General features: G+C 41.8%; 3 protein-coding genes across 3 annotated transcripts; 2 read left to right on the forward strand and 1 right to left on the reverse strand.

Moving 5' to 3' along the window:
• Positions 1–796: 796 nt before the first annotated feature.
• Positions 797–7,665, reverse strand: LOC306783769 (immunoglobulin superfamily member 3-like). Its single transcript, XM_079277572.1, has 11 exons — positions 7,634–7,665; positions 7,284–7,357; positions 6,155–6,529; positions 5,605–6,021; positions 5,013–5,417; positions 4,465–4,815; positions 3,553–3,924; positions 3,069–3,461; positions 2,129–2,536; positions 1,319–1,711; positions 797–1,200 (listed from the first exon to the last, which is right to left on the reverse strand). Exons 2-11 carry the CDS (start codon positions 7,348–7,350, stop codon positions 995–997), a joined length of 3,387 nt encoding a protein of 1,128 aa, XP_079133698.1. The 5' UTR covers positions 7,351–7,357; positions 7,634–7,665; the 3' UTR covers positions 797–994.
• Positions 7,666–9,289: 1,624 nt separating this feature from the next.
• klhl6 (kelch-like family member 6) lies at positions 9,290–20,536 on the forward strand. Its single transcript, XM_079277720.1, has 7 exons — positions 9,290–9,685; positions 9,772–9,937; positions 11,560–12,009; positions 12,233–12,470; positions 13,002–13,204; positions 13,970–14,183; positions 18,200–20,536. Exons 1-7 carry the CDS (start codon positions 9,429–9,431, stop codon positions 18,496–18,498), a joined length of 1,827 nt encoding a protein of 608 aa, XP_079133846.1. The 5' UTR covers positions 9,290–9,428; the 3' UTR covers positions 18,499–20,536.
• Positions 19,938–27,078, forward strand: LOC306783881 (uncharacterized protein). The gene is made up of 8 exons (XM_079277719.1): positions 19,938–20,045; positions 21,370–21,660; positions 22,274–22,537; positions 22,732–22,833; positions 23,171–23,221; positions 23,550–23,726; positions 24,169–24,408; positions 24,769–27,078. The coding sequence occupies exons 1-8, from the start codon at positions 19,994–19,996 to the stop codon at positions 25,461–25,463; spliced, it is 1,872 nt and encodes a 623-aa protein (XP_079133845.1). The 5' UTR covers positions 19,938–19,993; the 3' UTR covers positions 25,464–27,078.
• The last annotated feature ends 358 nt before the right edge of the window (positions 27,079–27,436 follow it).

A 27,436-nucleotide genomic window follows, 5' to 3' on the forward strand; every position in this document is an offset into this window, starting at 1 on the left:
TTTAGGTTATTCACGTGGCCAATCAAGAACACAAAATGCTCTGGCTGTGTATTTAGGATCTTTGATCCGCTGCATGGTCATACATTGTGCGACCATGTATATTCCCACATTGTTATGGATGTGAAGATCCTGAAACAACCTTGAAAGTCAGACATTTAATCTCATAGTGAATGTTTCATTTCAATGTGATTGAGTACAGCCAAAACTATTAAAAAACGTTTCACAGTTCGTACAGCTATTTTTTAAGCGCAGACTCCTTGAAGCACATTCATACACATACTACCTCCACTTCCACCATCTGGTGAAACATCGAGAATCACACGCCAATGAAGTGTTTGCATTAGCAGATTGTATAACTGTGACTCAGTCTGCCTAAATGCTGGCCACACTCACATGTCAGCACATTTGCAGACCACACAGTCGTCCCTGTGTTGTTGCAGAACCGCAGAGCACTTCCTGGTTGATTCATTTATGTGTTACTGAGAAAGAAAAGTTTCAAATCTTACCACACAGTGTGTTTAGCTGCTCCCTTGTGCTATGCTTTGACTTCTCCCCTGTAAAGACAAAGTATCAAGCTGCCTGGTATGTTGCTACATAAAGAAGGAATTTGTCAGCTTGAAGTTGCTTTGTAGGTGTAAAGTCAATAAGTTGGTTCGCTCAACCGTCCATTGCAGGCAGTAAGAAGCTGCTATTTATGCTGGTGATACATTTTAGCTGTGAAATGAAAAGTTCCTGTTTAATTTGAAAGGTTTAATGAATTTCATTAATTCATAAAGGCAAACTTATTTCCAGCCGCATGGCCAGTAAAACATTTATACTATTTTCTTTTTATTGTCAACATATTAATTTAACTGATAACTGTTGAACTTTGAATAACAATTAATACAAATACATTTACAACTTTTTGAATTATAAAACATTGCATATATTACATGCCACATAGAAGTGCATTTCTTCCCCCTCTCATCTCCTCTCCTCTTCTGGTCTGTGAGGTTCAGTCCTCTTCACTGGGTTTGGTTTTCAGTGGGTGTTGCTCTACCCACAGATTTTGACCCGACTTGTTTCCTCCTGAGACTTTGCTTCTGCAAATCTTCAGCAGCATGAGGGACATGACCAACAGCGAGCAGACGACGAAAGCTATAAGAATCCCAATCCAGATATCCGCCTTGCATTCTGGCTCAGAGATGACTTTGACATCTCCTGCAAAGAAGAAGACAAAGAAATGCTTTACCGGTGCCCGCATATATACATCATTCAATATGACTTTCAAGCACTGTTATTTGCTGGGAGATGCTGCATCACATTAAGATGTGCTTACCTTCCGCATAGACATTAACAGTCAAATATCCTGAGTTTTCCACTGCAAGTTTCCTCCACCCATGAGACAGAGATGGGAGCCATTCCTCTACCTCACAGAAATACAGGCCACTATCTTCAGGGCTTGGCTTCAAGAATGTAAGGCTGAATAGTTTGGGCAAAGGGTGACCAAATCTGAGCTGATCACCCTTGCCGAACCTGTCCTGTAGGGTGGAGTTGCGGTAAGCTGTGAATATGGGGCGTTGTTCAGTTTCTCTCTCTTTCTGCCAAAACCATGTGACCTGGAACTCAGATTGACTGCTGGATTGATTGGCGATATGACAGGGGATGGGGAAATCCTGGGATCTGCTTATGTTCAACGACCTTTCTGCCTTCACAATGGACAGGTTGTTTTCTGTGGAAAAACACACAGATGAAAAGACGAATTACATTCAACTTTATCTTCACAAAGCAAAGCAATCAATGGGACTTCAAATTGAATTTCACAAGTATACAAACAGACAGGGAAGAAGTCAGCAGGGTGGTAGATTAGGAAGCTTTGCAAAGGGCAGAAACAGAAAACACAACAAAACAAAAAGAGAAGACCAAGTAGATCATATGTACAATGTTAAGACAACATCATGCATAAAAGCATCAGCACCACTAGAGCAAGACATATGACAGACAGCACCATTAGAGAAGCGGTTAGTTTGCTGAGAAGTAAAGCAGTACATGTGCGGGTGTGGAGCACAAGCCACACAAACACCCATGCAAACACACAGCAACATTTTAGAAAGCTGCCAACAGAGTGCTCTAAAAGACATGATCATACCTGCAACCTTTACAGTCAGCGTGATGGGGCCTGTGGTGTCTGAGGCCTTTTGCTGCCAGTGACCTTCATGGTCCAGCTGGTATTGCTCCACCTGGCACCGGTAGGTCCCACTATCACCCTCGTGGGCCCTCTGAATTCCCAGAGGGAAGCTGCTCTGAGTGGGCCTGGAGAGACGAAGCCGCCCCTGCAGGTCTCTGAGCTCCTGGTTCTCTGGGTAACGCAGCAGGCCCGTGTGATCAAGCTCCACCAGGACATTCGTGTTGGAAGAATCATGTCCAGTATAGAGCCAAGCGACTTTGTAGAATAAAGGACTGGATGCACCTGACATGATGGTACACTTGAGCTCCACCTCGTCTCCCTCTCTGGCTGGCGACCGCTGCTCATTCTTCTCCAAACTAAGGTCGTTGGCTGGAGAATGAGAGTGGGCAGAGAAATTAACACTTAGTCAATGAAGAACTTAGTATTTTGTCAAATTATTTTTGGTTAAAGCCCCTGAAAAAAAAGTACTTCTATGTATGATGAAGTAAGCTAAAATCAAAGCAAAAGTTCAAGGGCCATATTCAGCAAACCATACGTTTTTGATCCAAGAATAATTCTAAAAGGCTTTAGGCATCAAACACATTTGATTGAAAGTGCTGAAAACACACTGAAGGCGCATTTTGATTTAAAATGTTTCTCAATTGGTGCATAGAAATAAATTACGTTTTTTCCAACTGAGCCCCAGCCATTTAAAATCACTGAGAAAGAAAAGGAGAAATAGATGATGATGGAAATCTCTCATTTGAAATAAGCAAAGCTGTCTGAACATTGGCAGAGCATTGTGTGTTCATGTAGGGAGCTTGTTTACAAAGAAGGTTTTTAGGGGCCTATAAAATGGTGTTGTTGATGACTTGTGTTACTGACTGAGACTTTCTCAGTGAGTTATTTAACACGAACTTACCCGGCTCGATAACTGTTAGCTCCGTAGTTTTGGACACCGGTGAGAGCTGATACCAGTCACCACGAGGCTCTTGCAGCCACTCCACCACCTCGCATATGTACGAGCCGCCGTCTGAGATCCGAGCTTGCCGAATACTAAACTCAAAACTAGGGCCCTTGGTGCGCTTCATGCTGATTCGCTGCCTGTGGCTCGGCGGTACCTGGGGTCCGAATGTCACCAGGGCATCCTGGTCTGAGCTCACAATGGTCTTATTTTCTGCCTGTTGCTGGAGCAGCCAGGTGACAGCATAGCGGGAGGACGCAGAGGGTTCTGAGGTAACTGAGCATTTCATTTCTATGTCAGTGTTGATATTTATTGTCAAGGCAGAGGTGGTGGTCAGCACGAGCTTGCTCACTATAGGAGAGGGAGAAAAATATGAGAAATAGATAGCACAATGCAGCTTTCATCCAAAGATGACATGTAGCCTTACAAATCTCAACGGTACCTGGCTTCTTCACCGAAACAGCCAGCTGGTTGGATGGAGGCAGCTTCTTGTTAAAGTTCTCCAGGAAGACAGACACCCTACACTGGTAGTGTCCCGCCTCCCTACGGCTCGCACCATTGATAAGCAGACAGTAAACGACTTCATTCTCTTTGTTCTCTACTTTCAGCTGGTAGCGGTGCTGGTCTCCAGACCAGCTGATGGAACCATCGGAGTACAATGTCAAGATGTTGTCGAGGGTTGAGGCATCACGCTGCAGGCTCCAGGCGAGTGTTATTGGTACGCGTGGCCCTCTGACCCGGCACATCAACTCCACATTTTCTCCTACAGTCACTATGCTGTTGCGACTTATCAGAGACACTGTAACAAACGAATCTGTGAGAAAAATTTTAAAAGAGTCAGCGGTGGTGAGTGAGAAAGCAGAAGTTGGTGATCATGCAATCATCATGCGATCATGAGTGTTCAAAGTAAAAAAGAGATGTGAGGAAACTACATTTACAAAGTACTGTCTGTCTCTTCTCTTTGATTTCAGCTCACTTGCACATCATCTCTCAATATCGTTTCCTTCTAAAATAAGACACGGTTAATATGCCCATAATCATCAAAAAACAAAAACATTTCGATGCCAGTATTTCTGTGTCAGTAACATCTATTACACAGGACGCAACAAAAGTCTTTTTTTCTTCTTTTAGACTTAATTGGGCTAAAAGTAGAACGTTTGTGCTGATTACATCATTTTCCTCATGATTGTGCAAATGTCTTCTCATTACGTTTTGATATTTCTTGCACGCAAATGGAAATTGCAAAGCAAGAAAGACCAAAATAGAGAGAAACCATTTCTCTCAATATGCAGGTTTCATCATTCGTTTGTCTTGAATCATTTGTGCTCCACAGACAGACGGAGACATATCTTACCTGCAGGAGCCACAGTCACAGTGGCAGTCTGTGACTGGCTGTTGGTCTTGCTGTTGACAGCACACTGGTAGACGCCTGAATCAGCAGGCGTGACTTCATCAAGCTCTAGGGTGAAGGTGTCAGTCGCCGGACGCGTTGCCTTTACTTTGCGACTCATGAACTCCCCCGCTTTCTTCGTGACACCCTCCTGAGTTAGACCGATGACACTGGTGAACATGGCCGCCGCTGTTGATTTGCGTTGCCAGGTGACGAAGAGCTGATCTTTGACCCCGTGCACTTTACAGGTGAGCTCCAGCCGGTTGCCTTCGTTAACACCCACGGTGTTTTGCATTTCAACTGAGAGCCCACTCTCTGTGATGAGACATGGCAACAGACAGATGGAAAACAAAGTCACTTTATGATAAATAAGATGATCTTATCAATAATAGCCTCCATTTCAAAGCATACAACTAAGAAAACCAAGGCTGAATCATGCAGGTAAGAAAAGTAAAGCCTGAGTAAATGTCTGTGTTTGTGTGTGTCTCATATGAGCACATTTGCAGACTGACCTGTGGCTGAGATGCTGACCAGCTGGGAGCTGGAGTCCTGGACTGCTCGCTGTGTAAAGGCTCCATCCTGGCCTCTGTCCTGAAGCCATGCCCTACAGATATACTCTCCTTGGTCCCCGGTTCTGACAGGCTGCAAAATGAGACGGTAGTCTCTCTCCCCAATCCGGGCAGCCCTGAGCTCTCCTTCTTTCACTCGCCCACTGTACTCGGACCCCACAGACAGAATACCTGTAGGGCCGATGCGGGCCAACTCAACATTAGCCCTGAGCCAGGCTAGAGAGAAGAACCTTTCCTCCAGGTTCTGCGAGTCTACGTTGCAGGACAGCGACAGCTCCTGCCCCTCCTGCAGAGTTTCCGACTGTGCCGAGATTCTCACCACCAGAGACGACGTGTCCGGCACCACCTCTACTCACGGCAACAAAAAATAAGCGAGACAGTGAGACAAACATAGACACACACACACACACACACACACACACACATCCTGTCAAAGAAGCCACTGCGCAGAAGAAGAACAAAGCAGAATGTGTTGACTCATAGCAAGACGTGCTATTTGACAGACAAAATCAGTTAGATGACAGCTGTTTCTCACCTCTGGCTTTAACATTCAGAGTAGTTTCCGTTGCATCCTTTTGTGCGACAGTGTACCAAGAGAGGTCAGGATCTTGGATCCACTCCTGAGCCTGGCAGTAGATCCTGCCTTGGTCTGAAAGCTCCAGCTGAGCCATGTTTAGCTTGTACGTGGCCTCTCCCATTTTATCTAACCTGATCAGTCCAGCTTGGTGACGTGCTTCAAACCCGGGGCCTGGGCTAAGTGTAAAATCTCTATTCAGAGACATGATAGGGCGAGCGTTGTCCTCGCCGTCCTTATGGAGATACCAGACAAGAGACAGATGGGTGTGCTGGACGGTGTTGGTGGAGGCCTGGCATGTTAAAGTGAGAGCATCAGCCTCATTATAGCTCAGTGAGGTGGAGGCAGGTGACGAAACACTGAGGGAGTTGTCGATCACTACGGCACCACATCCAAAAACAGAGACAAAGGCATGAAAGTTGTACATTTGTTGCCATCTTTGAAGATACAGCAATGCAGTTACACTTAAAAGTACGTCTTAAAACTCAAAAGTCGAACGGTGACTGCTTGCCTTTTACTGTTGTCGTGGCGCTGTAGGTTCCAAGATAAGTATATTCTGAGTTGATTACAGAACAGTCATATTCCCCTTCATCACCTTTCTCCAGGCTTTGTATCTCAAACAAGACTGAGTTTGGAGTCACATGTGTCAGAGTGATCTCTCTGCTCATCACGCGCCTTGTATACCCGGCATAGCCGAAGCTTGGGTCACCTGTGCTGATGATGTTGATCTCAAATTTTGGTTTTTCAGGCTTCTTGATACGGAATTCAATATCTTTTCTGGTAATGTCACTGGCAAAGCCACTCACATTGCAGGAGATGGAGAGCGGAGAGCCCACCACGCGATACAGAGGCCCAGCCTGTACTTCGGTGTGCACTATGGCTTCTCCTGTGTGAAGCACATTCAAAACAGATGGTGAAGTCAGTTGAATACTGAACCCTAAAGATTCAGCCATTTTTTCTGTCTCTGTCACACAGTAAGGTGTGCAGAGATTACTTTCAAAATATTATGTACATGTGAAGCAAAGCTCTGTAGTCTTCATGATGCTTGGCACATTGTAAGAAAGGTGAAGTTTTTACAGTTGTGTGAAGTATTTATTCATTACGTATCCAACGAGTACCTGCAAACAGTGGAAAAATATTTATTTATCTCCTAGATATTTATTTGAGGAATCATTGCTGCTTTTCCATCCTGGATTTTCCCATAATTTGTTTGCCTTCATCAGTTAAATTGTTTTATAAAATGACAGCGAGAATTACAGAAGCTAATCATCAATTATGAATAATTGACTTCATTCACTGAAATCTTTGCAAATTTTGCAATTTTATGAAATTATAAAACAATGTTGACCAAAAACATAGTGATTATTTTAGATTTATCAGAACACTTTAGGTTAGAATATGCATGAATTAGTGGTTATCATTATTTCTTGTTATTTATTCATCGTATATTTAAGATTGACATAATGACAGGCGCACAAATAACTATGTTCCACTTTCAAAATGCTCAACAAGTTTCTTTACTCCAATATACCTCCTCACTGTAAAATGATACTTTCTTTTATGTTTTTTTTAATGTTTTTTTTGAGGTTTTAACAAAAATAAATACAACAATCCAACTGCAGTAATTATAAGCCACTTACCACAGTGCAGTAGTCCCAGCCAAAAGATCAAATTGACCCTCAAACAAGATAGCAGGGAACACTTCATCCTGAACCTGTCTCAGAAGTAACACAGAGACCAGGCCGTTAGTACGCGTGCGAAAATCATTCTGTGACACAGACATTTAGGTGGTTAACGCTTCCTGTAGACACCAAGAGGAAGTCTGAGATAGTTCCTGCATGCTCCGCGCACTGTTGGAGCGTTGTGGTCGGTGTCACTTACAGTACGTGCCTTAACATGATTTTGGCTTAGACATATATCAGGGGTCGGAAAAATGTACAGTGTCCCTGTTAGAAAAAGACGGTTATAGCTTATTTTACAGCAGCCATACCTGACATAATGGGGAGTGAAGTTAAACGAATGCGACGCTCTCTGCTGCGGGCAGGCGATGCCTTCTGTCGGCATCCTCAGAGATCGACGCGCCTCCTCGTCTCACAAGTTGTTGTTTGGCAAAACTTTCATGTCAGAGTAAAGCACATGTAACTTCGATTCTTCATTTAGTCATTTAGGCTATATCAAAAGTCAAATGATATTATATCATAATATGATAATCAGATCACACATCCACGGGTGGAGGAGATTAAAGGCTCGCGATTGAATTTCGTTGGAGCTTGGGTCCAAGTTTGACCTATTTCGGCCACGATTTCGGGAAACATTTGAAGAGGAAATAAGATTGGACTCATTTCGATTGTGTTTGAACGGTGTTGTAGACCAACGAGGCAGTAGTGCCCCTTAGTGGGGAGGATGAAAGCGTGCATTTTCTGCTGCAGCTGTGTCTATGTTTCACATTTCTTAGTTACTGCTTTGATTGAGTAAAATATTTTCATAAAAGGTAAAGATGAGATAAGAAAATACTGTATTGATCCCAGAGGCGTGAGCAGCACAGAGAGACTTCAAGGATAGAGGACTATTTGAATGAAATACAAAAAAAAGGATAAATAAATGAAAAACATGAAATAAAATATTTAGGCCTAAACAAAACATGCAATATGTGCTGACCTACAATGCCTTCAACTTGAAAGAGAATTGTGCAAATATTTATGCAGCAGGAATCCAGAACTACAGCACATGCATATCATGTAACTCTGGCCTTTGTTCGGAATTTTAACTGCAATCAGTGACTGTGATCAAGATTTAGAGACTTTGTTTACTCTGGTGTGCAGTCTGTACGTAATGACTGGTTGTAATCATTTAGACCGTTTATTTTGAAGTCAAACCCAGGGCCTCCATGCAAGGACTGCTGGGTGCTCGCTGGACAGGTGGCCCATTGTTATGATATAATAATGTCTAATAATCCTGGAAATAGAAAATAATACTATGATATAGCATATCATAGAGAGAAAATACAACAACAACATAATAATACTTCATGGTGATATCAATAATAAAAAGCAATATAGTGGTAAATGTGTTGCTACTACTTAAACTAATACTTTCAATCGTAAAAATAGTTCATTATATGTTGTTGTATATAGCAATAAGAAAAAAACATCTACAAATGTATTTATTCCCAACTGTTCTCTAATCTTTGCTTGATAGTTTTACGTCTTTAGGCTTTAAAAAGGTACGATCTGTGAACCTATTGCTCAAAACCTATAGACATATGCAACTGTGCAAGCCAAAAAGGATTGGTAACCAATGTATCAGGGATGAAGGGCCTTGCTCAGGGGCACTTCAGTTGCACCTCAGGCACCAAGACAATCAAACAAAAAGATAGCTGTTGACAGCAAATATACGGACACACAACAACAGATATGTATTCAAGATGTTACACTTAAATCCACTTTAAACACTGCAGATAAGATACTGAGTGTTGTCTACAGAATCATATTTGGTGTCATCTGTTGGAGGAGACCTGGTGTTTGAGTTTCTGCGAAATATGGGGAAAATTGGGTAATTTAGAGGAAATGAGCTCAGCACCAGAAGAGGAAGTGTATAGAAACAAGCATTGCTACACATTTCGCACAGAACAGGAATAGGAAGTATGAAGAGTGCAGGCAAAAAAACAGATCCGCATCTGAAAGCGACACAACTGTTATAGGCGTAAACCACAGGCGTCTTTTTTGCTGGTGCAGGTGCACCTAGAGTAGCTGCGTGCAGTTCTTTGCCAGTTTTTGATGTAAAAGATGAGTGACTCACTGGAGAGGACGACAGACTGCCCCTTGCTGCCCCTCGCAGACGACTCCAGCAAAGACGAGGAGAGAAACAGCCTGACGGGCTCAAGTGAGCTACGCTGGGAAGATGGAGGTCTACCCGTGGAGCTGCAGAGAGGAATGGAAACCCTACGAGTGAACAGAGAACTGACCGATGTGGTCCTGTGTGTTCACGGACACGACTTCCCTTGTCACAGAGCCATACTCGCTGCTGCCAGTCAGTACTTCAGGTAAAATAAATCCAAAAGTTGTCTAACGCCGCTGTAATGGCACTGCTGGTTTTCCTGAATAATCTTTCATTTTTTTTTTTGCGTAGGGCCATGTTTTGCAGTGGTCTGAAGGAGAGTCATGAGAAGCATGTGGAAATAAAGGGGTTGGACAGTGGGACGATGCACGCTCTCCTGGAGTATACCTACACCAGCCATGCCCTCCTTACAAACTCAAATGTCCAGAGAATACTGGAGGCTGCCAGTCAATTTCAGGTAAAACCACTAATTACGCACAATAAAAGTGAAAGAAGATACTGGATTAGTTTACACTTTACACATCTAAATCTTTAACTCTTTTCTTATCTCCTATCAGCAACATATTTTAGCGTGACAAAGTGAATGTCAGTAAAAGCAAGGAGTTCTACAAAAAGTGGACTGTTATTATTGTCAAAGAAGCTGATTTCTGACTTCATGTTTTATAAGATCATCAACATTCTCAAAACGTAAATCAATCAGCAAAGAAAGAACACGTTCCTTTTTAGCGTGTCACATTTTTTTTACTTGACCCAATTGGGTGTGAACGGTTTTCAAATAAGATGAGGAACTTCGTCCCATTCTACGCAAGTGTGACAACGTGCATGATCATGTGATTCTTTCAGCGGCAGTAAAAATATAAACTTAACAAAAAATATGAACGAAATTAGAGTCATGAAGTTCTACCCGACTGCAACAGTTTACCATTTATCAAATACAATGTCATTTTAATTCAGTGCCATTGAATCAGTCAGTTTGGGCACATGCTTTATTAAAGGCTTGGCAGGAGACACTGCGGTACAGAATTAGCAGCAAAAAAAGCATATTTATATGCTGTGGTGGAAAATGTCTAGGTTAATCGGGAGGAGAGAGTTTTCGTTCTCAAATCAATAAATGAAGTCATCAGAAGATTCAAAGTTGCCTTTTTCCGTTTATTCTCTTGCAAGAGGGAAGAAAGCACAGCGACTATACGTATTCAGCAGACTGAAACCTTCTTCGACGAAATGCAACATTCAACATCATTTATGCATACAAAGGTTCACGCCTTTACAGCTTCAGATAATGCGTCAAAAGGGGAGTAAAAGTATTTCAGACAGGATGTCTGTTTCTGCAAAATACTGTAATATATTTTCCCATCACAGCACATTCAGACAGACTGGTTCTATTACAGTGATATGTGATACGCTGCGGCCCTGCTGTAGTTCAGAACGACATTCGATATCCACACTGATTGAAGATACTGATTATGTATGTTCGAATTGTTCTTATCTTCTCACGCTCGACGTGTTTTTCCCCTATTCAGTGGCACAAACATCGAACTGAGTGAGATACGAGTAAAAGAGGGAAGTGAAAGTTGCCCAGTTGTTGTTCACACTTAGGATCAGTTTTCCATACAGGCCTAAATTAACTACACAGCTGTGCCACACTTGGGGAGGCAAGGTTGTTTTCTTTTTATTAAAAAGAAGTTCAAGCATTCTTGTTACTCACTTGCTTCACAGGATGGTTTCGGGCTAGGACTGAGGATAGAATTACAGATTTATATTTCGGGTACAATTTGAGGATGTGCATGAAATAATAACTTTATTTACAGCACTTTTCTAATTGGAGTTACAAAGTGCTTAAACAAACACTGTATACAGTAAAGACGCTAAAAAGATTAGAATACAAAATAAAACAATAAAATAAAGAGGAGCATACAAAACATGTAATGTTGGTTATTGTTAAGGGTAAGGGCAAGAAAACCTCTGGGTTTCTAAGACAAATCATGTTACCTTATTTGCTTATCAAGGACAATGTTGAGAAACCTCAATGTGCCGCCTCAGTGTTCATCTTGATACCACTGCTGGCCTTGTCTCTTGTAGTTCCTGCGTGTGGTGGATGCATGTGCTGGCTTCCTGAGCAAGTCTCTGCACCTCGAGAGCTGCATCGGGATCCTGAATCTTGCAGAAAGCCATGCCTTGCCGGCGTTGAAGACCGGGGCTCAAGACTACATCACCACTCAGTTCTCCCTGGTGGTCCAGCAGCAGGACTTCCTGGAGCTGCCGGCGGAGTCGCTGGAGGCTGTCCTTCAGAGGGACGACCTGGATGTCAAGTGCGAGGAGTGTGTTTTTGAAGCACTCATGCGCTGGGTCAGAGCCCGGCAGGACGAACGCTATCCTTCACTGGCCAGGTTGCTTTCACATGTGCGACTGCCGTTGTTGGAGCCTGCTTACTTCGTGGAAAAAGTGGAGTCAGATGAATTGATTCGACGCTGCAGCGAGGCTTTTCCCTTGCTGCAAGAGGCCCGCATCTATCACCTCTCCGGCAGGGAGGTCAGTATGCAGGGGAGACCAAAAATGATTAATATTGAACAAAATCCTGGATATTTTGGAAACATCACTTTGTCCTCAGGTGGCAAGAGCTATACCCTTTAATATGTCACATATCGTTAGTGTTGTTTGGTGAATAAAAACGGTCATTTTGTGATCAAAATCACTGCTGTATTTCACTGTGTTATTGTTTAATGTGCTGTGTGCTTGTATAACTCGTTTATAGGTGGTCTCTGAACGAACAAAACCCCGTGTGCGGCACTTTCTGTCAGAGGTGTTCCTGATCATTGGAGGCTGCACTAAAGACGAACGCTTCATCGCCACTGTCACCTGTTTGGACCCCCTCAGACGCAGCAGGCTGGAGGTTGCCAAGCTGCCAGTTACAGAGATGGAGGATGAATCCCAAAACAAGAAATGGGTGGAGTTTGCGGTCATCACTTTCCGCAATGAAGTGTATATATCTGGTGAGAGAGTCCCCATTCAGGTTTCATATATAACGAGGCTGAGTTACTGTAATATGTAAAGGAGATCCCCTACTGTGCAGATGAAAGTGAAATTGTTCCCCCGTCTACTGATTATGTATCAGACAAGTTGTGGTTTCTTTATGTCATCTCTTGATGTATTTATTTTTCTTGCATCTTCAGCATGTAAACAAGTTGTTATAAATGTTCATAAGCTTCTCTTAGTTAAACACAGTGTTGCAACCAGTGAATCCATAGCTGAGCAACTGAACAAAACAACAGGAAGAAGTGACTGCAGTTACAGTTGTAGTCGGTTTAGGTGTTTCCCAACTCAGGAACTGACACCCCAGCTGTGGTTACTTTAACTGTTCAGCAACACGTTCGCTGTGAAAGTTCAGCCTAGTTCATGGGAGTTTACATCAGAATAAAAAGTACGCGGCCCAATGTGGCGCACACACGGCCACGAAAGATTCAGTGAAACAAAGTTTGTCCAGCAGGTGACTATGTTGTGTAATGCTTCTGTTGTTGTTGCAGGAGGTAAAGAGACACAGCATGATGTCTGGAAATATAATGGGGCCCTGGACAAGTGGATCCAAATTGAGTCTTTGACAACTGGGCGCTGGAGACACAAGATGGCCGTTCACGGGGGAAAGGTGTACTCAATCGGTGGATTTGATGGAGTTCAGAGACTCGATAGCGTAGAGGCCTATGATCCCTTTCACAATCGCTGGGCACAGGTAAACATATAACAGCTCTGTATACAATAGTGCTTTTGTGGATTTTACACCAAATGTTCATTCATGCAGCTGGAATTAAAATGTGTACAACAACAATGATTATTATCACCTGACTCAGCAGTTCAGACCTAACGGAGCATTCGGCAGCTAAAGAGCCAGTTGCCCCCCCCCCCCCTTAGAAGATGGTGAATGCCCAAACAGAGCTAAAAGGAGAACGAATATTGGACTTAACATTCATCAGGCGGCCAGAAACAGTTAATAAGTAACTGTTTGCTAACATGCTCACAATATCAACTTCCCAAGTTGACAGCAGTTGTTGAGCTTGCAGAGACAGGGGAAATGTGATTGGATGAAAAGTCCGAAAAGGGACATAATAAAATAAAGAGTGGTGTGTTATTGGACAAATAACATTACGAAATGAAAGCTAACTTTTGAAAAAGGGCATTTCGGATTTTTTAAAAATTATGAAATAAAAATAGAGGCCTATAAAACGAAGCTGAGTTTTACTAATTCATTTGCATTTTTATATTTCCCACAATTTATTCATGTGATTATTTATTTTATAGATATTCATTTATTTTGTGGAACACTTTGGAGCTCGATAACAACCATTAATTAAGATACTATCATTGTGAACGTCAGGTGTTAAATATCTGACAGTCCATAGAGCGCACTGCTTTAAAACAATATAACTCACATATTCACTTCTATGCCTGTTACATTGTCCATGTCACATGAGATGCCCTTGTTTTGCTGTGCTTGCAGATGACTCCTCTTGCAGTAGGTGTGAGCTCTTTTGCTGCTGCGAGTTTTGACAGATGGATCTATGTGATTGGTGGCGGGCCGAATGGAAAGTTGGCAACTGATCAGGTTCAGTGCTGGGAACCTGGGACAGACAGCTGGGAGCTGCGGGCGCCCATTCCCATCGAAACCAAATGCACTAATGCAGTCACCTTCAAGGACTGCATCTATATAGTTGGTAAGTTGGCAGGGGTGGATTGTAAACCGAGTACATTTACTCCAGTACTGAGGTATTTGTACTTTACATACAAGTGTTTTCATTGCATGCTTCTTTATGTCTTTTTACTCCACTGTATTATTTTGACAACTTTAGTTACTTTACAGATTAGGATTGTACAGTTTGTACAAAACACATAAAATATGATGCATTGTTATCGATGAAATTGCCCAGCAGTATATAATATAACAAAGAAAAAAACAATCAAATGAAAAGCATAAATAACATTACATCAGCCAACTAAAGAAGGGAAATTCTACTTACACATGATTCCATCTTCAATAATAATCTAATAACATAATGTGTAATAGTATGATATTCACAGGGGACATTTTTCTGTCTTATGAGTTTGAGATATTTTTTTACTTATTTATTTGTAATGGAGTATTTTTTATGTTGAAGCATCAAAATACTTCCTCCATCACTGTAAGTTGGTGGCTTTGATTTGGAGTATGTACGTGTGGGTGTAAGGCAAGGCAAGGCAAGTTTATTTGTATAGCACATTTCAACAACAAGGTAATTCAAAGTGCTTCACATAAAACCATTAAAAGCATCAAAACATAAGGCAAAAGAAAAGGAGATTTAAAAACAATTAAAGAAACAGTGTAAGAAATAAAATTCAGTCGTAAAAAGTAAAGGAGATTTAAAACATACATTGAAAACAATAATCGATGTCTCCCTGAGACATTACGCTGCACGCAATCAACCATACACTGCCGCAATTCTGCAATTACTCGCACACAAACCACGTCTGGAAAAGATATCTGCCGATCTGCGTTTTATAGTGTACGCATTGCAAGAACTCGGTCCCGGAGGAAATGGCGACATATTGTGCAGTCCTTTTAAAACCATTAAAAGCATCAAAACATAAGGCAAAAGAAAAGGAGATTTAACAGCAATTAAGAACAGTGTAATAAATAAAATACAGTAGTAAAATGCAGAAATGCAGGAAATTGATTAATATATTAATTGAATGTGGTTCAATTAAAGGCAGCAGCAAACAGAAAGGTCTTCAATCTTGATTTAAATGAGCTGAGGGTCTCAGCAGACCTGCAGCTTTCTGGGACTTTGTTCCAGATATGTGGAGCAGAAAAACTGAACGCTGCTTCTCCATGTTTAGTTCTGACTCTGGGAACAGAAAGTAGACCGGTCCCAGACGACCTGAGGGGTCGGGATGGTTCATAAGGTAGCAGCAGATCAGAGATGTATTTTGGCCCTAAACCATTCAGTGCTTTGTAGACCAACAGCAGGATTTTAAAGTCAATTCTTTGTTGGACAGGAAGCCAGTGCAAAGACATCAGAACTGGAGTGATGTGATCCACCCTCCTGGTCTTAGTGAGGACTCGAGCTGCAGCGTTCTGACGGACTTTTTACAGAGACCTGTAAATACACTGTTACAGTAGTCCAGTCTGCTGAAGATAAATGCGTGGACAAGTTTTTCCAAATCCTGTTGAGACATAAATCCTCTAATCCTTGATATATTCTTCAGGTGATAGTAGGCTGATTTTGCAATTGTCTTGATATGGCTGTTCAGGTTGAGGTCTGAATCCATAACTACACCTAGATTTCTGGCTTGGTTTGTGGGTTTTAACATCAGTGATTGAAGCTGAGCGGTGATTTTCAATTGTTCGTCCTTGGTACCGAAAACAATTACTTCTGTTTTATCTTTGTTTAATTGAAGAAAATTCTGGCACTTCCAGTTGTTGATTTGTTCAATGCAGTTACCCAGCCCTTGTATGGGATTATAGTCCCCTGGTGACATAGTTATGTAGATTTGTGTGTCGTCTGCATAATTATGATAACACGTAACCAAATACCTGCAAGAAAAGACATTTCCATCAGTGCCGAACAGCAAATATTAGCACGCTGCTAAAACACCAGACTTAGATGGTGAATATTATATCTGCACAGCTTGTTAGCATTGCCACCGAAAGCATGTTAGCAGCTGACTTCAGACCGTTTGTCATGAGAAGTCAAAATGTTAAAATGAGAAAGGTCTATTGTGCTTCCTGCTTTTCTTCCTTTCTTCCTGCGTAGCATTTCTCCAAGGAGATCTTTGCTTACCCGAGACAACCTTCACTTTAGTGGGAGCAAAGGCATCAATAATATTTTTAACTTTAAAATTGAAGCCATCTACAAGCTCATTGACTGAGAGGCAAGAGAGGGCTGGTGTGGAGGAGAACTTCTGAATAAATAGTTCACTGGTGTTTTCAGAGATGTAACGCTTTGTCACAACCTTGGTTTGGACATTTGTGTGCAAGGAGATTGCACTCTCAAAGAAAACACAGAAATGATCAGAGAGTGCAACATCAGTCACAGCAACCTTGGAAATGTTTACACCTTTGGTGATGATTAGGTCCAGAGTGTGCCCCCTGTTGTGGGTGGGTCCTGTCACATGCTGAGTCAGATCATAGTTATCAAGGACACCACATAGTTCTATAGACTCTCTGTCCTGGGGATTATCAACATGGATATTAAAATCACCAACAATAACAACACAGTCAAAATCAATACAGATTACAGACAGCAGTTCAGTAAACTCATCAAAGAAGGTTGCACAGTATTTAGGCGGTCTGTAAATGTTTAGGAATAAAGCTTGAGTGGAATTCAGAGCCACATATTCAAAAGAACTAAAATGACCAAAGGACATCTGCTTGCATTGAAGAGAATCATTAAATAAAACAGCAACTCCACCTCCTTTCTTATGCGCTCTTGTTTCGCTCATGAAACTGAAGTTGGGAGGTGTTGATTCAATAAGAACAGCTGCACTGTTATCTTGATTTAACCAAGTTTCAGTTAAAAACAAAATGTCCAGTTTGTGCCCAACAATAAAATCATTGATTAAAAATGTTTTTCCTGACAGAGACCTGACTAGCTAAGTTTAATGTGGTTAAAGCTTTCTTTGCCCAATTTATTTGGACAGGCTGACGAGGAATGTATGCTAAGTTTGATAAGTTTGCATGTTTACTATTGTTTCTTCGCAGCCTCACCTTTCTTTTTCTATAAACTTGCAGGACAGGAATTGAAGCGGCTAGCTGCATACAGGGCCCCGACTTTTCCTGGAGAGAGTCATTGGTGTCATTAGCCTTGTAGCCTGGACCCAGAAGATATCAATTATTTCCGTTATCATGTAGGGGAGACAGAGGATGGTTGTGGAACCGTCGAGGAGTGTGGCGAGGAGTGTGTTTGGTCCCAGCAATGACCAGCTCTTTCATGCGGTCAGTGAACTCCAGGTGGGGGGAGGATGGGGAGAGTGTGAGAGAGGAAAGGGACCTGGATGGAATTCTGATGGGTGGAAGTAGGTGCTGGGGAGGGAGGTAACGACTCCTCGTCTAGGAAGGGTGGGGAAAGTGGGAGACCGGAGGCAAAGGCGGTCCCTGATGATGAGGTTGGAGACTCCTCCTTTTGACTGTCGTTAGGCGGGGGCATCCTTCCCGTAAGGTCTCCATGGCGATGCTGTGTGGTTATCTCTTGTTTAGACTCCTCTTGTATCTTGTCCTTGGCAGTAGGGACAGACGGGTGACGCAGGGAGAAAAACAGGTTCGAGGTAAACAGTTTTACCCCTGACGTGTTCAGGCAAATTCCATGCGCTGCAAAAAGATGTCTGCGCTCCCAGAAAAGGTAGAAATTGTTGATAAAATGTACTGAATGGTCAGCACATGCAGTTGACAGCCATCTGTTCAGTGCAAACAGCCTGCTGAATCCTTCATCTCCTCCTCTGACTGGTGGAAGAGGGCCACTGATGAACACCTCAGCCTTGAGGTGTATATGAAGAGTTTTAATAAAAAATGAATTGTAGACACAGACTCTTAAAGAACTATTGCGAGCATTAAGATCAAGAAAACCTGCTCAAATAATTGTTGTTTTTCAAGAATGTGATCATCTGGGTCTGGTTTATTGCGTGAGAAACAGATATGCATATTTGTATATATGTGTGTCTATATTTATTAACTTAAATGTTTTTTTTTTGCTCCCAGGTGGTGCCATGCATGCCATGTACTGCTACTCACCTCTGTCAGACTCCTGGACCCTTGTGACCCGTCTAGGCGAGAGGGCGAGCTGCGCCATCGCTGCCTGTAACAACAAACTCTTCATCACTGGGGGACGGGATAACAAGAACCAAGTTATCTCCACAGTGATGTGCTGGGACTCTACCCGAGGGGCGTTGACAGAGGAGTGTGTTCTACCTATGGGGGTGTCGCACCACGGCAGTGTGACACTCATGAAGTCCTACACACACATACACAGAATAACATCTGCTTCAGAGGGCCAATGACAGACTCCTGTGAACAGCGCAAGGAGAGTGAGGAATAATGAGATGATTTTTGCATGTGTTGTTCTGTAATTTTTTTTGTCAATTAATGCCACTTTAGAATACTACCAGTCATTCACTATGTTGTATGACAAAAAAAAAGTAATGTAAATAATTGATATACCACTAAATCCATTGTTTAATGGCTTTCAGTTAACATAAAGATTGCAAACACATGCTGAGGAATATTTTGATGAAATTATTATATGCAGATAATAATAACTTAAGAAAATTCATATCAGCACGAGTTGTGCGAACCAAAACCAAAACCCTTGCACCTGGTGTTTTTGTATTTTAATTTTTTACACACACACACACACACGCACACATATGGGAGTTTTTTCATGACTTCTGGGGACATTACATTGACTTGCATTCATTTCTTGAAGACTTATTCTAACCATAACCGCTACCAGTTTAACACATAACCCTCCTTTACCTAATCCTAACCTTACCATACACCTTAAAACCAATATTCACCCATAATTGTAATAATTTACACTATGGGGGACAGGCAATTGTCCCCATTTGTTGTATGAGTAATCAGATTTTTTGTCTCCACAAGATGGGTAAAACAGGTCTTTGCTTTACTGTTTGTGGATTACTTCATGTGAACACCGTCATCCAGTGATCAATACAACTAGTTTTGCTTTATTCAAACAAATACTAATTATCAAATACATGAAGAGATATCTTAATTCAAGGCAATTAGTATTCGTCCTATCTGCACGTTTACAAACATTACAAACCTTTGTGTCAAACAAATCACTGAAAATAGTTTTATAGACTTTATAAAACTTTGCAGCCTGCTTATTTCCAGGTAGGTCTGTTCCTTAAACTCCTGATTTAGTTCTACTCGAACGCCAGTAGAAAAAGAAAAAACTATCACAAGCTTCCGGGATATTTTCAAAATAAAACGCACTGACATGAAGTCGGCATGTCCAGTAACAAAAGTCGTTAAAATCATGAAATCAAAACAAAGCTTGTATGAAAATGTGTTGAGCTAAAACGGATCGCCCTTTATTGATCACCAAACCGAAGTGCCTTTCAGTGCAGACTGGCATAGAAAGGATTGTGTGGAAAGTTCACAAACTTCCAAGGTGATTACCATGTACTGTTGAGGTGTGGCCTTTTCAAGGGTCAGATTTCAAACTTATTGTGAAGGGAACTCAGGTGTGAATCTCTCTGGTGTTTCTTCTACTCTGACACCAACCCGTAGCCCACAAACACGCCCCTCGGAATACTCCCGAAGTTATCCCGTCTCAAGCCTGTCCCGACTTGTTCCAGGAAAACCAACCATCTGTGAGCTTTGCGACTTATCGGACCGAGAAGGAAGAGAGTTCACCTGTTTGGCCCGTTTCACCCGTTTCACCTGTACCACTGCAGCACCTGTGTGGCGAAGTGAAAGTAAATGTAAAACCGCGGCTTGAAGAAGGGATCTTTTTTGTCCTTTTCTGAAATGGCTGCTCGCCTTTTCCTACTCTGTATCCTCTACATTGTCTCGTGCCTGGGTGAGTTTGCGTGTGGGTTGTAAATAAGATTTAAACTTTGGTGTCGACATGAAAAGTACAGCGCATAGGTGCAGTCATATCTCAGTGTCCAGTCTCCTCGCAGGCTTAAAGTTGAGTAGGCCTTCAATAGTTCACTATCTCACTGCAGGCAATACACATGCGTCTGTGGTATGCCATGGATTGACCTAATGCCTTAAAACAATCCACTGTTTCATTTATAGTCTAATTGTTGGAACAAAGCAATACTTCTAAATACAAAGGGAGTACCATGAAATACACCTACTCCCTTTAAAAAAACGTGTTTTAACTTTGTATCTTTATGTTTGACTTTATACCTGTAGTTACACCTGTCTATTCTAATAACACCTGCAATTACCCCACTATGTTGTGAAATGATCCTTTCTGTTGAGACTACGTTGGTTGGTGTCATGTGGTACTTTTTGAGGCTGTAGTTTGTGTACTCTTATGGAGGACTGAATTATCTTAATAAAGGTCTGACAAAATAATCTTGATTTATGGTCTGATTTAACTTTTTTCCCGGAGATTTCAACTGCATTTCATGGTCTTCATTAGAGGATGCAGTTTGCTCAGCTGACATGGAGATAGCTCAGATTCCATCACGTTATTTAAGTTGTGCTGTGAGGCGGTGTTACATGGGTGTAGATTGTAATCCGTCACTCTCTGGCCTTGATCTTCCTCCAGCCGCCCACTTACACTCCTCGTCTATGATTCTGACTCACTCGTTGATGCTGTGGCTGGTTTCTGGTCTGGTTTTCACTGACCGCTGATGGTTTCTGTGCCGATTTAAAGTCTATAACATGTCAGAAAAACAGGAAAAATGTGTGATGACAATTACACTCTAAAACCTGAACATATTCAGTTTACTATCCCAAAGAAAAGCAAGAAATTCTCACAATTGAGAAGCGGGAACAAGGCAATATTTGGGTATGTTGCTTAAAAACAACCACAATCAATTGATTGACAAAAGAGGAGCGAGAATTTGCATAAGTGGGTCACGTGACGACAGCTGTCTCCATGACACCCTAAGTTGAAACCTGTGAAATGCAGTTGAAATCTCGACAAAAAGATAGTAATTAGACCTTGAGTTGCCCGCCTCCATTAACATAGATTCATGTTACTAAATAATGGAAAGATCTCTGCACAATGCTGCATTGGATTATATTCGATTGTACAGAGGTACACATACTAAATTGGCAACTCGGTGTGCTGAGGTGTTGCGTTGTCATCGTAACCTTCAATGTTACAAATGTACTTTTGCACATTGTGCTGCATGCTGCTATAAGTCTCTGTTCTCTGTGTCTAGTTGCTGGACAGTCCCCAAATTACGCGCTCAAGGGGGGGAAGGTCTCCTTGAAGCCAGGCATCGCTGGACATCCTGATGCAATTCTCTGGAAATATAATGGCAACAAAGTGATCGAGTTTGATGGCCGAGAGGGGAAGGTGTACAGCCCATATGAAAACAGGGTCACGCTGGGCTGGCAAACTGCAGATCTCAATATCAGCGACCTCAGAATTGAAGACAGCGGAGACTATGAATTGGATGTAGACATCAACAAAAGGTTGCATCGGTCACACTATACATTGGAGGTCATAGGTACGTTTAACAAAAATATATGTAATCTTTTTTTAAACAAAGTTTGTTATATGCAGTTAATCGATCAACAAAGGTACCTGCATTATATAACAGAAGTTGACGTGTTGCTATATTAAATACAACCTGCAAAAAAAGAAAATCCTGTTGCTTAATAGACCACACTGCTTGTGAGAAATATTGGATCTTTTCACGTTCTGATCAACAGAAAGCTCTTTATGGTGCCATGCCTGCAATGGGAGGCGCTATCGCTCGCTTACTTTTCCAATTGCACCGTTCTAGTCGAACGGCAAAGAGGAAGCAGAAACCCGAGCTTTCTAAACATCAAATTAAATGCCAATCGCCACAGCAGCAGCGACAAAGAGTGGCGGCTTCGGAAGGATTGTGAAGGCGGAGGGAAAATAAATGCAGCAAAGTACAGAGAAATATGAAAGGAAAACCCACTGCAGCTGACAAGAGAACCACAACTTTATTTTCCAGCAGTCCAGTACAACAAAAGCCTCCGATTTTATTTATAAATTATCCTCTTTTGTGATGCCAATTCTTTATTTTTTATTGTCTTTATTATTATTATTCAATTCGGTATGTATTCATTTCTTTGTTTATTGATGTAAAGAGAAAGTCGCCAAGCCCACCATCACCTGTGAGATGAACGACGAGGGCCGCGCCAACACATCTGGAAAGCTGCTGTGCTCTGCAGAGCTCAGCCAACCTCAACCCTTAATGAAGTTCGAGTGGCGAACACAGGGAAAGGTGCAGCCGGGCCCACGGTTACAGATATCTCTGGGGGATAAGCATGATGATGAAGCGTACAGTTGTACTGTGAGCAACCGTCTCAGTACTGAAACGGCTACGTTCACTGCAAAGGATTGCTACCCAGGTAAGATATCGCGTCGGCATCAGTTCTACTTTCAAATATGCGTTTAGAAACAAATTAACATTTGGATATTGTTACCAGTAGCCCACCATTCGTGATGGCTTTCATTAAGAAACAACACTGATTCTGATTCTGATACCTGCTAAGCTGCATTGACAATGACATTGAAACGGAGACTTTGATCTTTCAAACTGCAGAAGAAGAAAGCTCATCTGCATTACTGATTGCCCTCTTAGTAACCGGTGCATTGTTACTCCTCGTGGGTCTGGCCATACTGTACTGCAAACTACGCCATAAAGGTAAACACTGTAAACCAGAGGAATGATCCCAAAATCATTTTTATTGTATTGTCCAGCAACCTAGGAGTACTAGTTGATAATACAGTATATACAGACTGATGTCCATGTATTCAGAGCTATGTGTAACAGTTGATTAAATGTAATAAAAAGGGATATTAATAGGTTTTATATGGGGGCAAGGTTTCTTTGTAATCTAGAGGTCAAAAGTTCCAACCGTATCTATAGAAGGCTGTTTAGCTGCAGTGGTATTTAACACAAGCAGCTGTTTTATTGACTCTAATCTCCACATCGTATGCACTAAACCGTACCGTTTCTGTCCTCATGCACTCGGCTCCAGCGTGTTTTGCAAAAGATGTGGAAAAACGCTCGCCACCTGGTAGAACAGAAGGTATGACATTGTATGTGTTCTTAAACCAGCAATTGTTTGGCATTTACGCCTCATGAATAAACGACGAAGACAATTAATAGATTGTCAAAACGTTGTTTATCTTCAATGTCTGACTATAGACAAATCGTATAAATCTCGGCTAATCATTTTGGCCGGCCAGATGTTTGTAGCTCAAAAGTTTTAAGAAATTGAATACTTACAAACAGTATAATTTAGGAGTTCATGCTGTTTTTCTGTGTGGTAAAAGCGTTGGTCAGCTTAAAGGCCATATCGTCTAAGAGCTCTTTGATCTGAGTTACATTCTATTTTGTATTTCAATCTGTTTCAGGGTCGGATACGGCGAAAGCTCAGGATGATGAAAGAAGGGCTCTCGTACACAGAGAATCCACTCTTCCCTCTACTCAGCGACTTGGCCATTTGGTCCAAGGTAAGGGGAATACGAGGCCTGATGAACCTGCTAGCAACCAAAGAGAAGACGCAGATTCCGAACATGGAACTGTAAAAGGTAAAGGCTGCTAAGAAATGTGTTTATATGCTATAACAGTAGCAAAACCTCGGTTTGAAGCAAATTGATGGGAAAACAGATAACGGTGAAATAACATTGTGTCATATTCTCTATCATCTACAAAACAAAATGTTTATCTTATGCTTCAGCCAAATAACTGAAAGACAGAGGCCTTGACAGGAAGTGGAAAAAAACAACATTTGTATTGAAATAATGAAGTAATGAAGTAATAATAATATTAAATCTTAATATTTAGCATGTTTTTCTTTAACCTAGCTTTTTGTTGATCAGCTAATTCATTAATCAATGTGTTGTTTGAGTGCTACTCATTATTAACATCACACATTGCTCTTCACTGGTTTGCTTTGCCTGCTTCTGTGTGGTTGAATCTCTTTTACTTCAATTTCCCTTTTTCTCTTTTTTTGTTTACAAAATGACACAGACGAGAGAAAGAAAACGGCGCTTTTGCCGCTTCGTGGGTTTTCTTCCCCTCTGCATCTGAATAATCTCGCTGGTGACGCGGATGCAGAGCAGCACAGAGAGCCTTCGGAGGAAAAAGAGCCACGGAGCGACCCCTCGGACTCCGAGAAGGACAATGAACCAGAGCCTGCTGTTGTGTCGGACGCCTTCAGCGAGGACACGCAGTCGAGTCCAAAATCCCCCGTCTCTCCTGAACACCCAGGTTTGGAAACTACAATATCAATATAGTCACAGCGAAAAACACTCAAATGAAGAAAAAAAAGAAATAAAAGCTAAATATTTTACAGTTAACGGCATTAATTATATATGCCCAGAGACTTTACCAAACCATTGCTCTACAGTACAGCACAGTAGTGCGAGTATGTACGCAAGTCTGGATGAAACACCCAAGTTAGGGTCAACATACTTTGTCATAGCTGACACAAGAGGATGCAGCAGCAGTTTAATTCATTGATTGATTGTTGTTAACAGAAGACTCTGAACAAATGAATCCTTTTTCAAATTCTTAGCAGTCAGGTGCACTTTTTGTACTTTTTTAAACTTGTTCTACTGTCTGTTTCAGAGGCGGAGAAGGAGGCAGATGAGGATGAGGAAGCTCGCTCTGCTCCTGCCGGCGCTGAAACTTCCCCTGCTGCTCGGCCACATTCCCCTTTGACCGAAAGCTCCCCAAATATGGCACATGAAGACACGGCTGGTGAACACGGGGAAGTCGACAACTCAGTTCAGAAAACTGGAGAATCTACCGAGAAAAATGTCAGAGAATCTGACTCGTCGGATGAAGAGGAAAGAAATGAATCGGGCGACTCTAGCGAGAACAAACTGTTGTCCACCGTTCCTGAACAGAGAGGTTCGAAGACGTTATTACATGAGCAAGATTTAGACACAGTCAAACTGGTTTCTGAAGATGAAGAGGAATGTAAAACAGCCAGTGCAGGTGACCATGAAGAAACAGATCGGGAACAGGATCTGTATTCAGCCACCTCCCAGCAACCTCGGAGCCCCACACCAACAAAACCAGACAACAGGAGCACCGGCACCCGTCAAGAGTCCCCAGCAACTGCACACGCTCACCCAGAGGAAGAAGATGAGCACAAGAGCGGCACCGACTCAGACGAGACGGAGGGGCAGTCGGATATAGGCGAGGGCCAAACTGTTGCAGATGAAAATGAGGTCCCGTGTGGCCTTAAAGGAGAAGGGCAAGGCAATGAGAGCTGTGGGGATGATGCAGGACAGAAGAAAGATGACGTTGTTGCGTAGGCCTTCGTGCAGATAGTGAAGGGGATGCTGTAAATACCACACGGCAGGCAAAGAGATTAAGATAATAAGAGACGTAAATGCAGAGTTAAGAGAGTGTGGAGGGATTTCAACACAGTCCAAAGGCAGACTGCATACTGTGGGATATGGAGTGGTGGACATACAGTAAGAGCCACTGAGGGAAGAAGCAGACGATCGTGAGAAAGGACAGTTTGGAGATTGAAAGCAGATGGTTGGTTCATCTATCTCTGTTGCCCGTTTCTTTTTTTTTATGCAACACAAACGGTGTCATTGAAACCAGTAATACGAGAATTCAAACTAGATTACTGAAAACAACAGAGATAAGATCAGTCTGGCGGGCACCTGAAATGACTCTACGGAAATGACACTGACGTTTGTAGGAAGTGAAGAGAACCACAAGATAAACTCGGACAGAAAAAGGAAAGTTTCTGCCTTTCTCTTGAGTTTTCCCCGGTTCTCTTACTTTTAACTTCTTAGCTTTTTTATTATTATTAATGTTATGTGTTTTAATAACAGCTTTGTTTGTCTTTTGAAATTATCGACTAATGATGCTGCATATTTTTTTTTTTTTTAATGAATTAAGCTGTTACAAATATGATTGTATATGTTTAACTCTAATCCGTTTAAGAGCACTAACTGTTGGTATTGTGACTTTATCATAAGGAAGACTTTTTGTATGAATATTTCCGTTCAATTTATTTGTACAGCCCAAAATTACAAATCACAATCTGTACAGCATACGACATCTTCTGTCCAGGGAAAACTCCCCAAAATAGAATTAGTGTAGCCCAGTGACTGTGACGTGGTTTTAACCGCAGATCTTTTCCTTTTTTTAAGAAACAAAATGCGTTTCTGAAGGTGTTGTGGGAGAATAAAGTCATCTGGTGAATATATGTGATGCTGTACGCAGATGACAATGTACAAAGAGCCAAGAGATTTAAATGATGGATCATCCTGAAATATTTGTTCTGTGTATTTCTATTTTTTATTGAGACCAGCTTGTTTATGCTAGTTCATTGTTGGGATAACATTTGAAAAATGTCTGAGCTCAGGGTATATTTGTGATTGTCGATTATTCATTAATGATGTGTGATTTCCGTGCATGACACAAGATTGTTTTTGTATTTTCTTTAACTTTTTCTGGCTGCATTGTTTGCTGATTGATGGGTGTTTTTGGAAAATGTCTCATTGCACTAATTCATCAAGGCAATGCTAGCAGGTCATTTCCAGTTTCTTGTCTTTTTGTTCGACGATGAAAGCTCAGATTTCGCTGTTTTAAAAGAAAGATTGTGCAATAATGAAATAAAAAAAAATATATATATAGCAAACTGATGTGTTTGACGGCTTAGCACGGCAAATCTATAACCAATACACAAAAATACTGACAGTGCATCAGCAGCATATTTGTAAGTAAATGTAAGGATGTGTTTGTATCAGTAGGGGGCAGTGTTTATTTGTTCTTACTCCTAGTCATGAACCGATTAGACATTAGTCTTACATTTTTTATATAACCCTCTTAACACAGAGCTGAAGGGCAATCTCAGCGATAGAGGCCAGCTTAACAAACACACAGTTGAAAAATGTGATGCTTAAATGTGGTGTGACAGAATTTGATTGCAGACGATTTCTCTAAAGTCTAAAGCGAGTTCAGGGAGCTGAATAAACGCGTTGTGTGGGACTTTGTTGTATTTCTGCATAATTAGAGGTGAATTTAGTGAAAAGCTGCCACAGTAACCCATCAGTCAAACCGGCTTGTGATGTAAAATGCTTGAAAAGCAGGTTCACCCACAAGCTGGATGACAGGCTGGTGTAGATTTCTTAAGGCACTGGTTGGGCCATGTGAGAAAGTCATGCATGATTAGTTTAACCTCTGAGTCACATGGACGTCTGTGATCTGCTACCACCTGACCTGTGGGCTCAGGGCACAACGCAGGGAATGAACGCTATCACGTTTC

The sequence above is a fragment of the Melanostigma gelatinosum genome, assembly GCF_949748355.1.
Source record: "Melanostigma gelatinosum genome assembly, chromosome: 10".
NCBI classification, from domain to species: domain Eukaryota; kingdom Metazoa; phylum Chordata; class Actinopteri; order Perciformes; family Zoarcidae; genus Melanostigma; species Melanostigma gelatinosum.

Bases quoted from the DNA above. Each gene is read 5' to 3' on its own strand.
- LOC306783769 (XM_079277572.1), bottom strand. From the start codon at position 7,350: ATGAAGTGTTCCCTGCTATCTTGTTTGAGGGTCAATTTGATCTTTTGG. The intron at 6,022-6,154 runs GCAAGCAGTCAC...GTGGTGCCGTAG, and splicing joins CGCCACGACAACAGTAAAAG to TGATCGACAACTCCCTCAGT. The intron at 5,418-5,604 runs GTGAGAAACAGC...TGCCGTGAGTAG, and splicing joins TCTGAATGTTAAAGCCAGAG to AGGTGGTGCCGGACACGTCG.
- klhl6 (XM_079277720.1), top strand. From the start codon at position 9,429: ATGAGTGACTCACTGGAGAGGACGACAGACTGCCCCTTGCTGCCCCTC. The intron at 9,686-9,771 runs GTAAAATAAATC...TTTTTTGCGTAG, and splicing joins GCTGCCAGTCAGTACTTCAG to GGCCATGTTTTGCAGTGGTC. The intron at 14,184-18,199 runs GTAAGTTGGCAG...TTTTGCTCCCAG, and splicing joins GGACTGCATCTATATAGTTG to GTGGTGCCATGCATGCCATG.
- LOC306783881 (XM_079277719.1), top strand. From the start codon at position 19,994: ATGGCTGCTCGCCTTTTCCTACTCTGTATCCTCTACATTGTCTCGTGC. The intron at 20,046-21,369 runs GTGAGTTTGCGT...CTCTGTGTCTAG, and splicing joins CTACATTGTCTCGTGCCTGG to TTGCTGGACAGTCCCCAAAT. The intron at 21,661-22,273 runs GTACGTTTAACA...ATTGATGTAAAG, and splicing joins CTATACATTGGAGGTCATAG to AGAAAGTCGCCAAGCCCACC.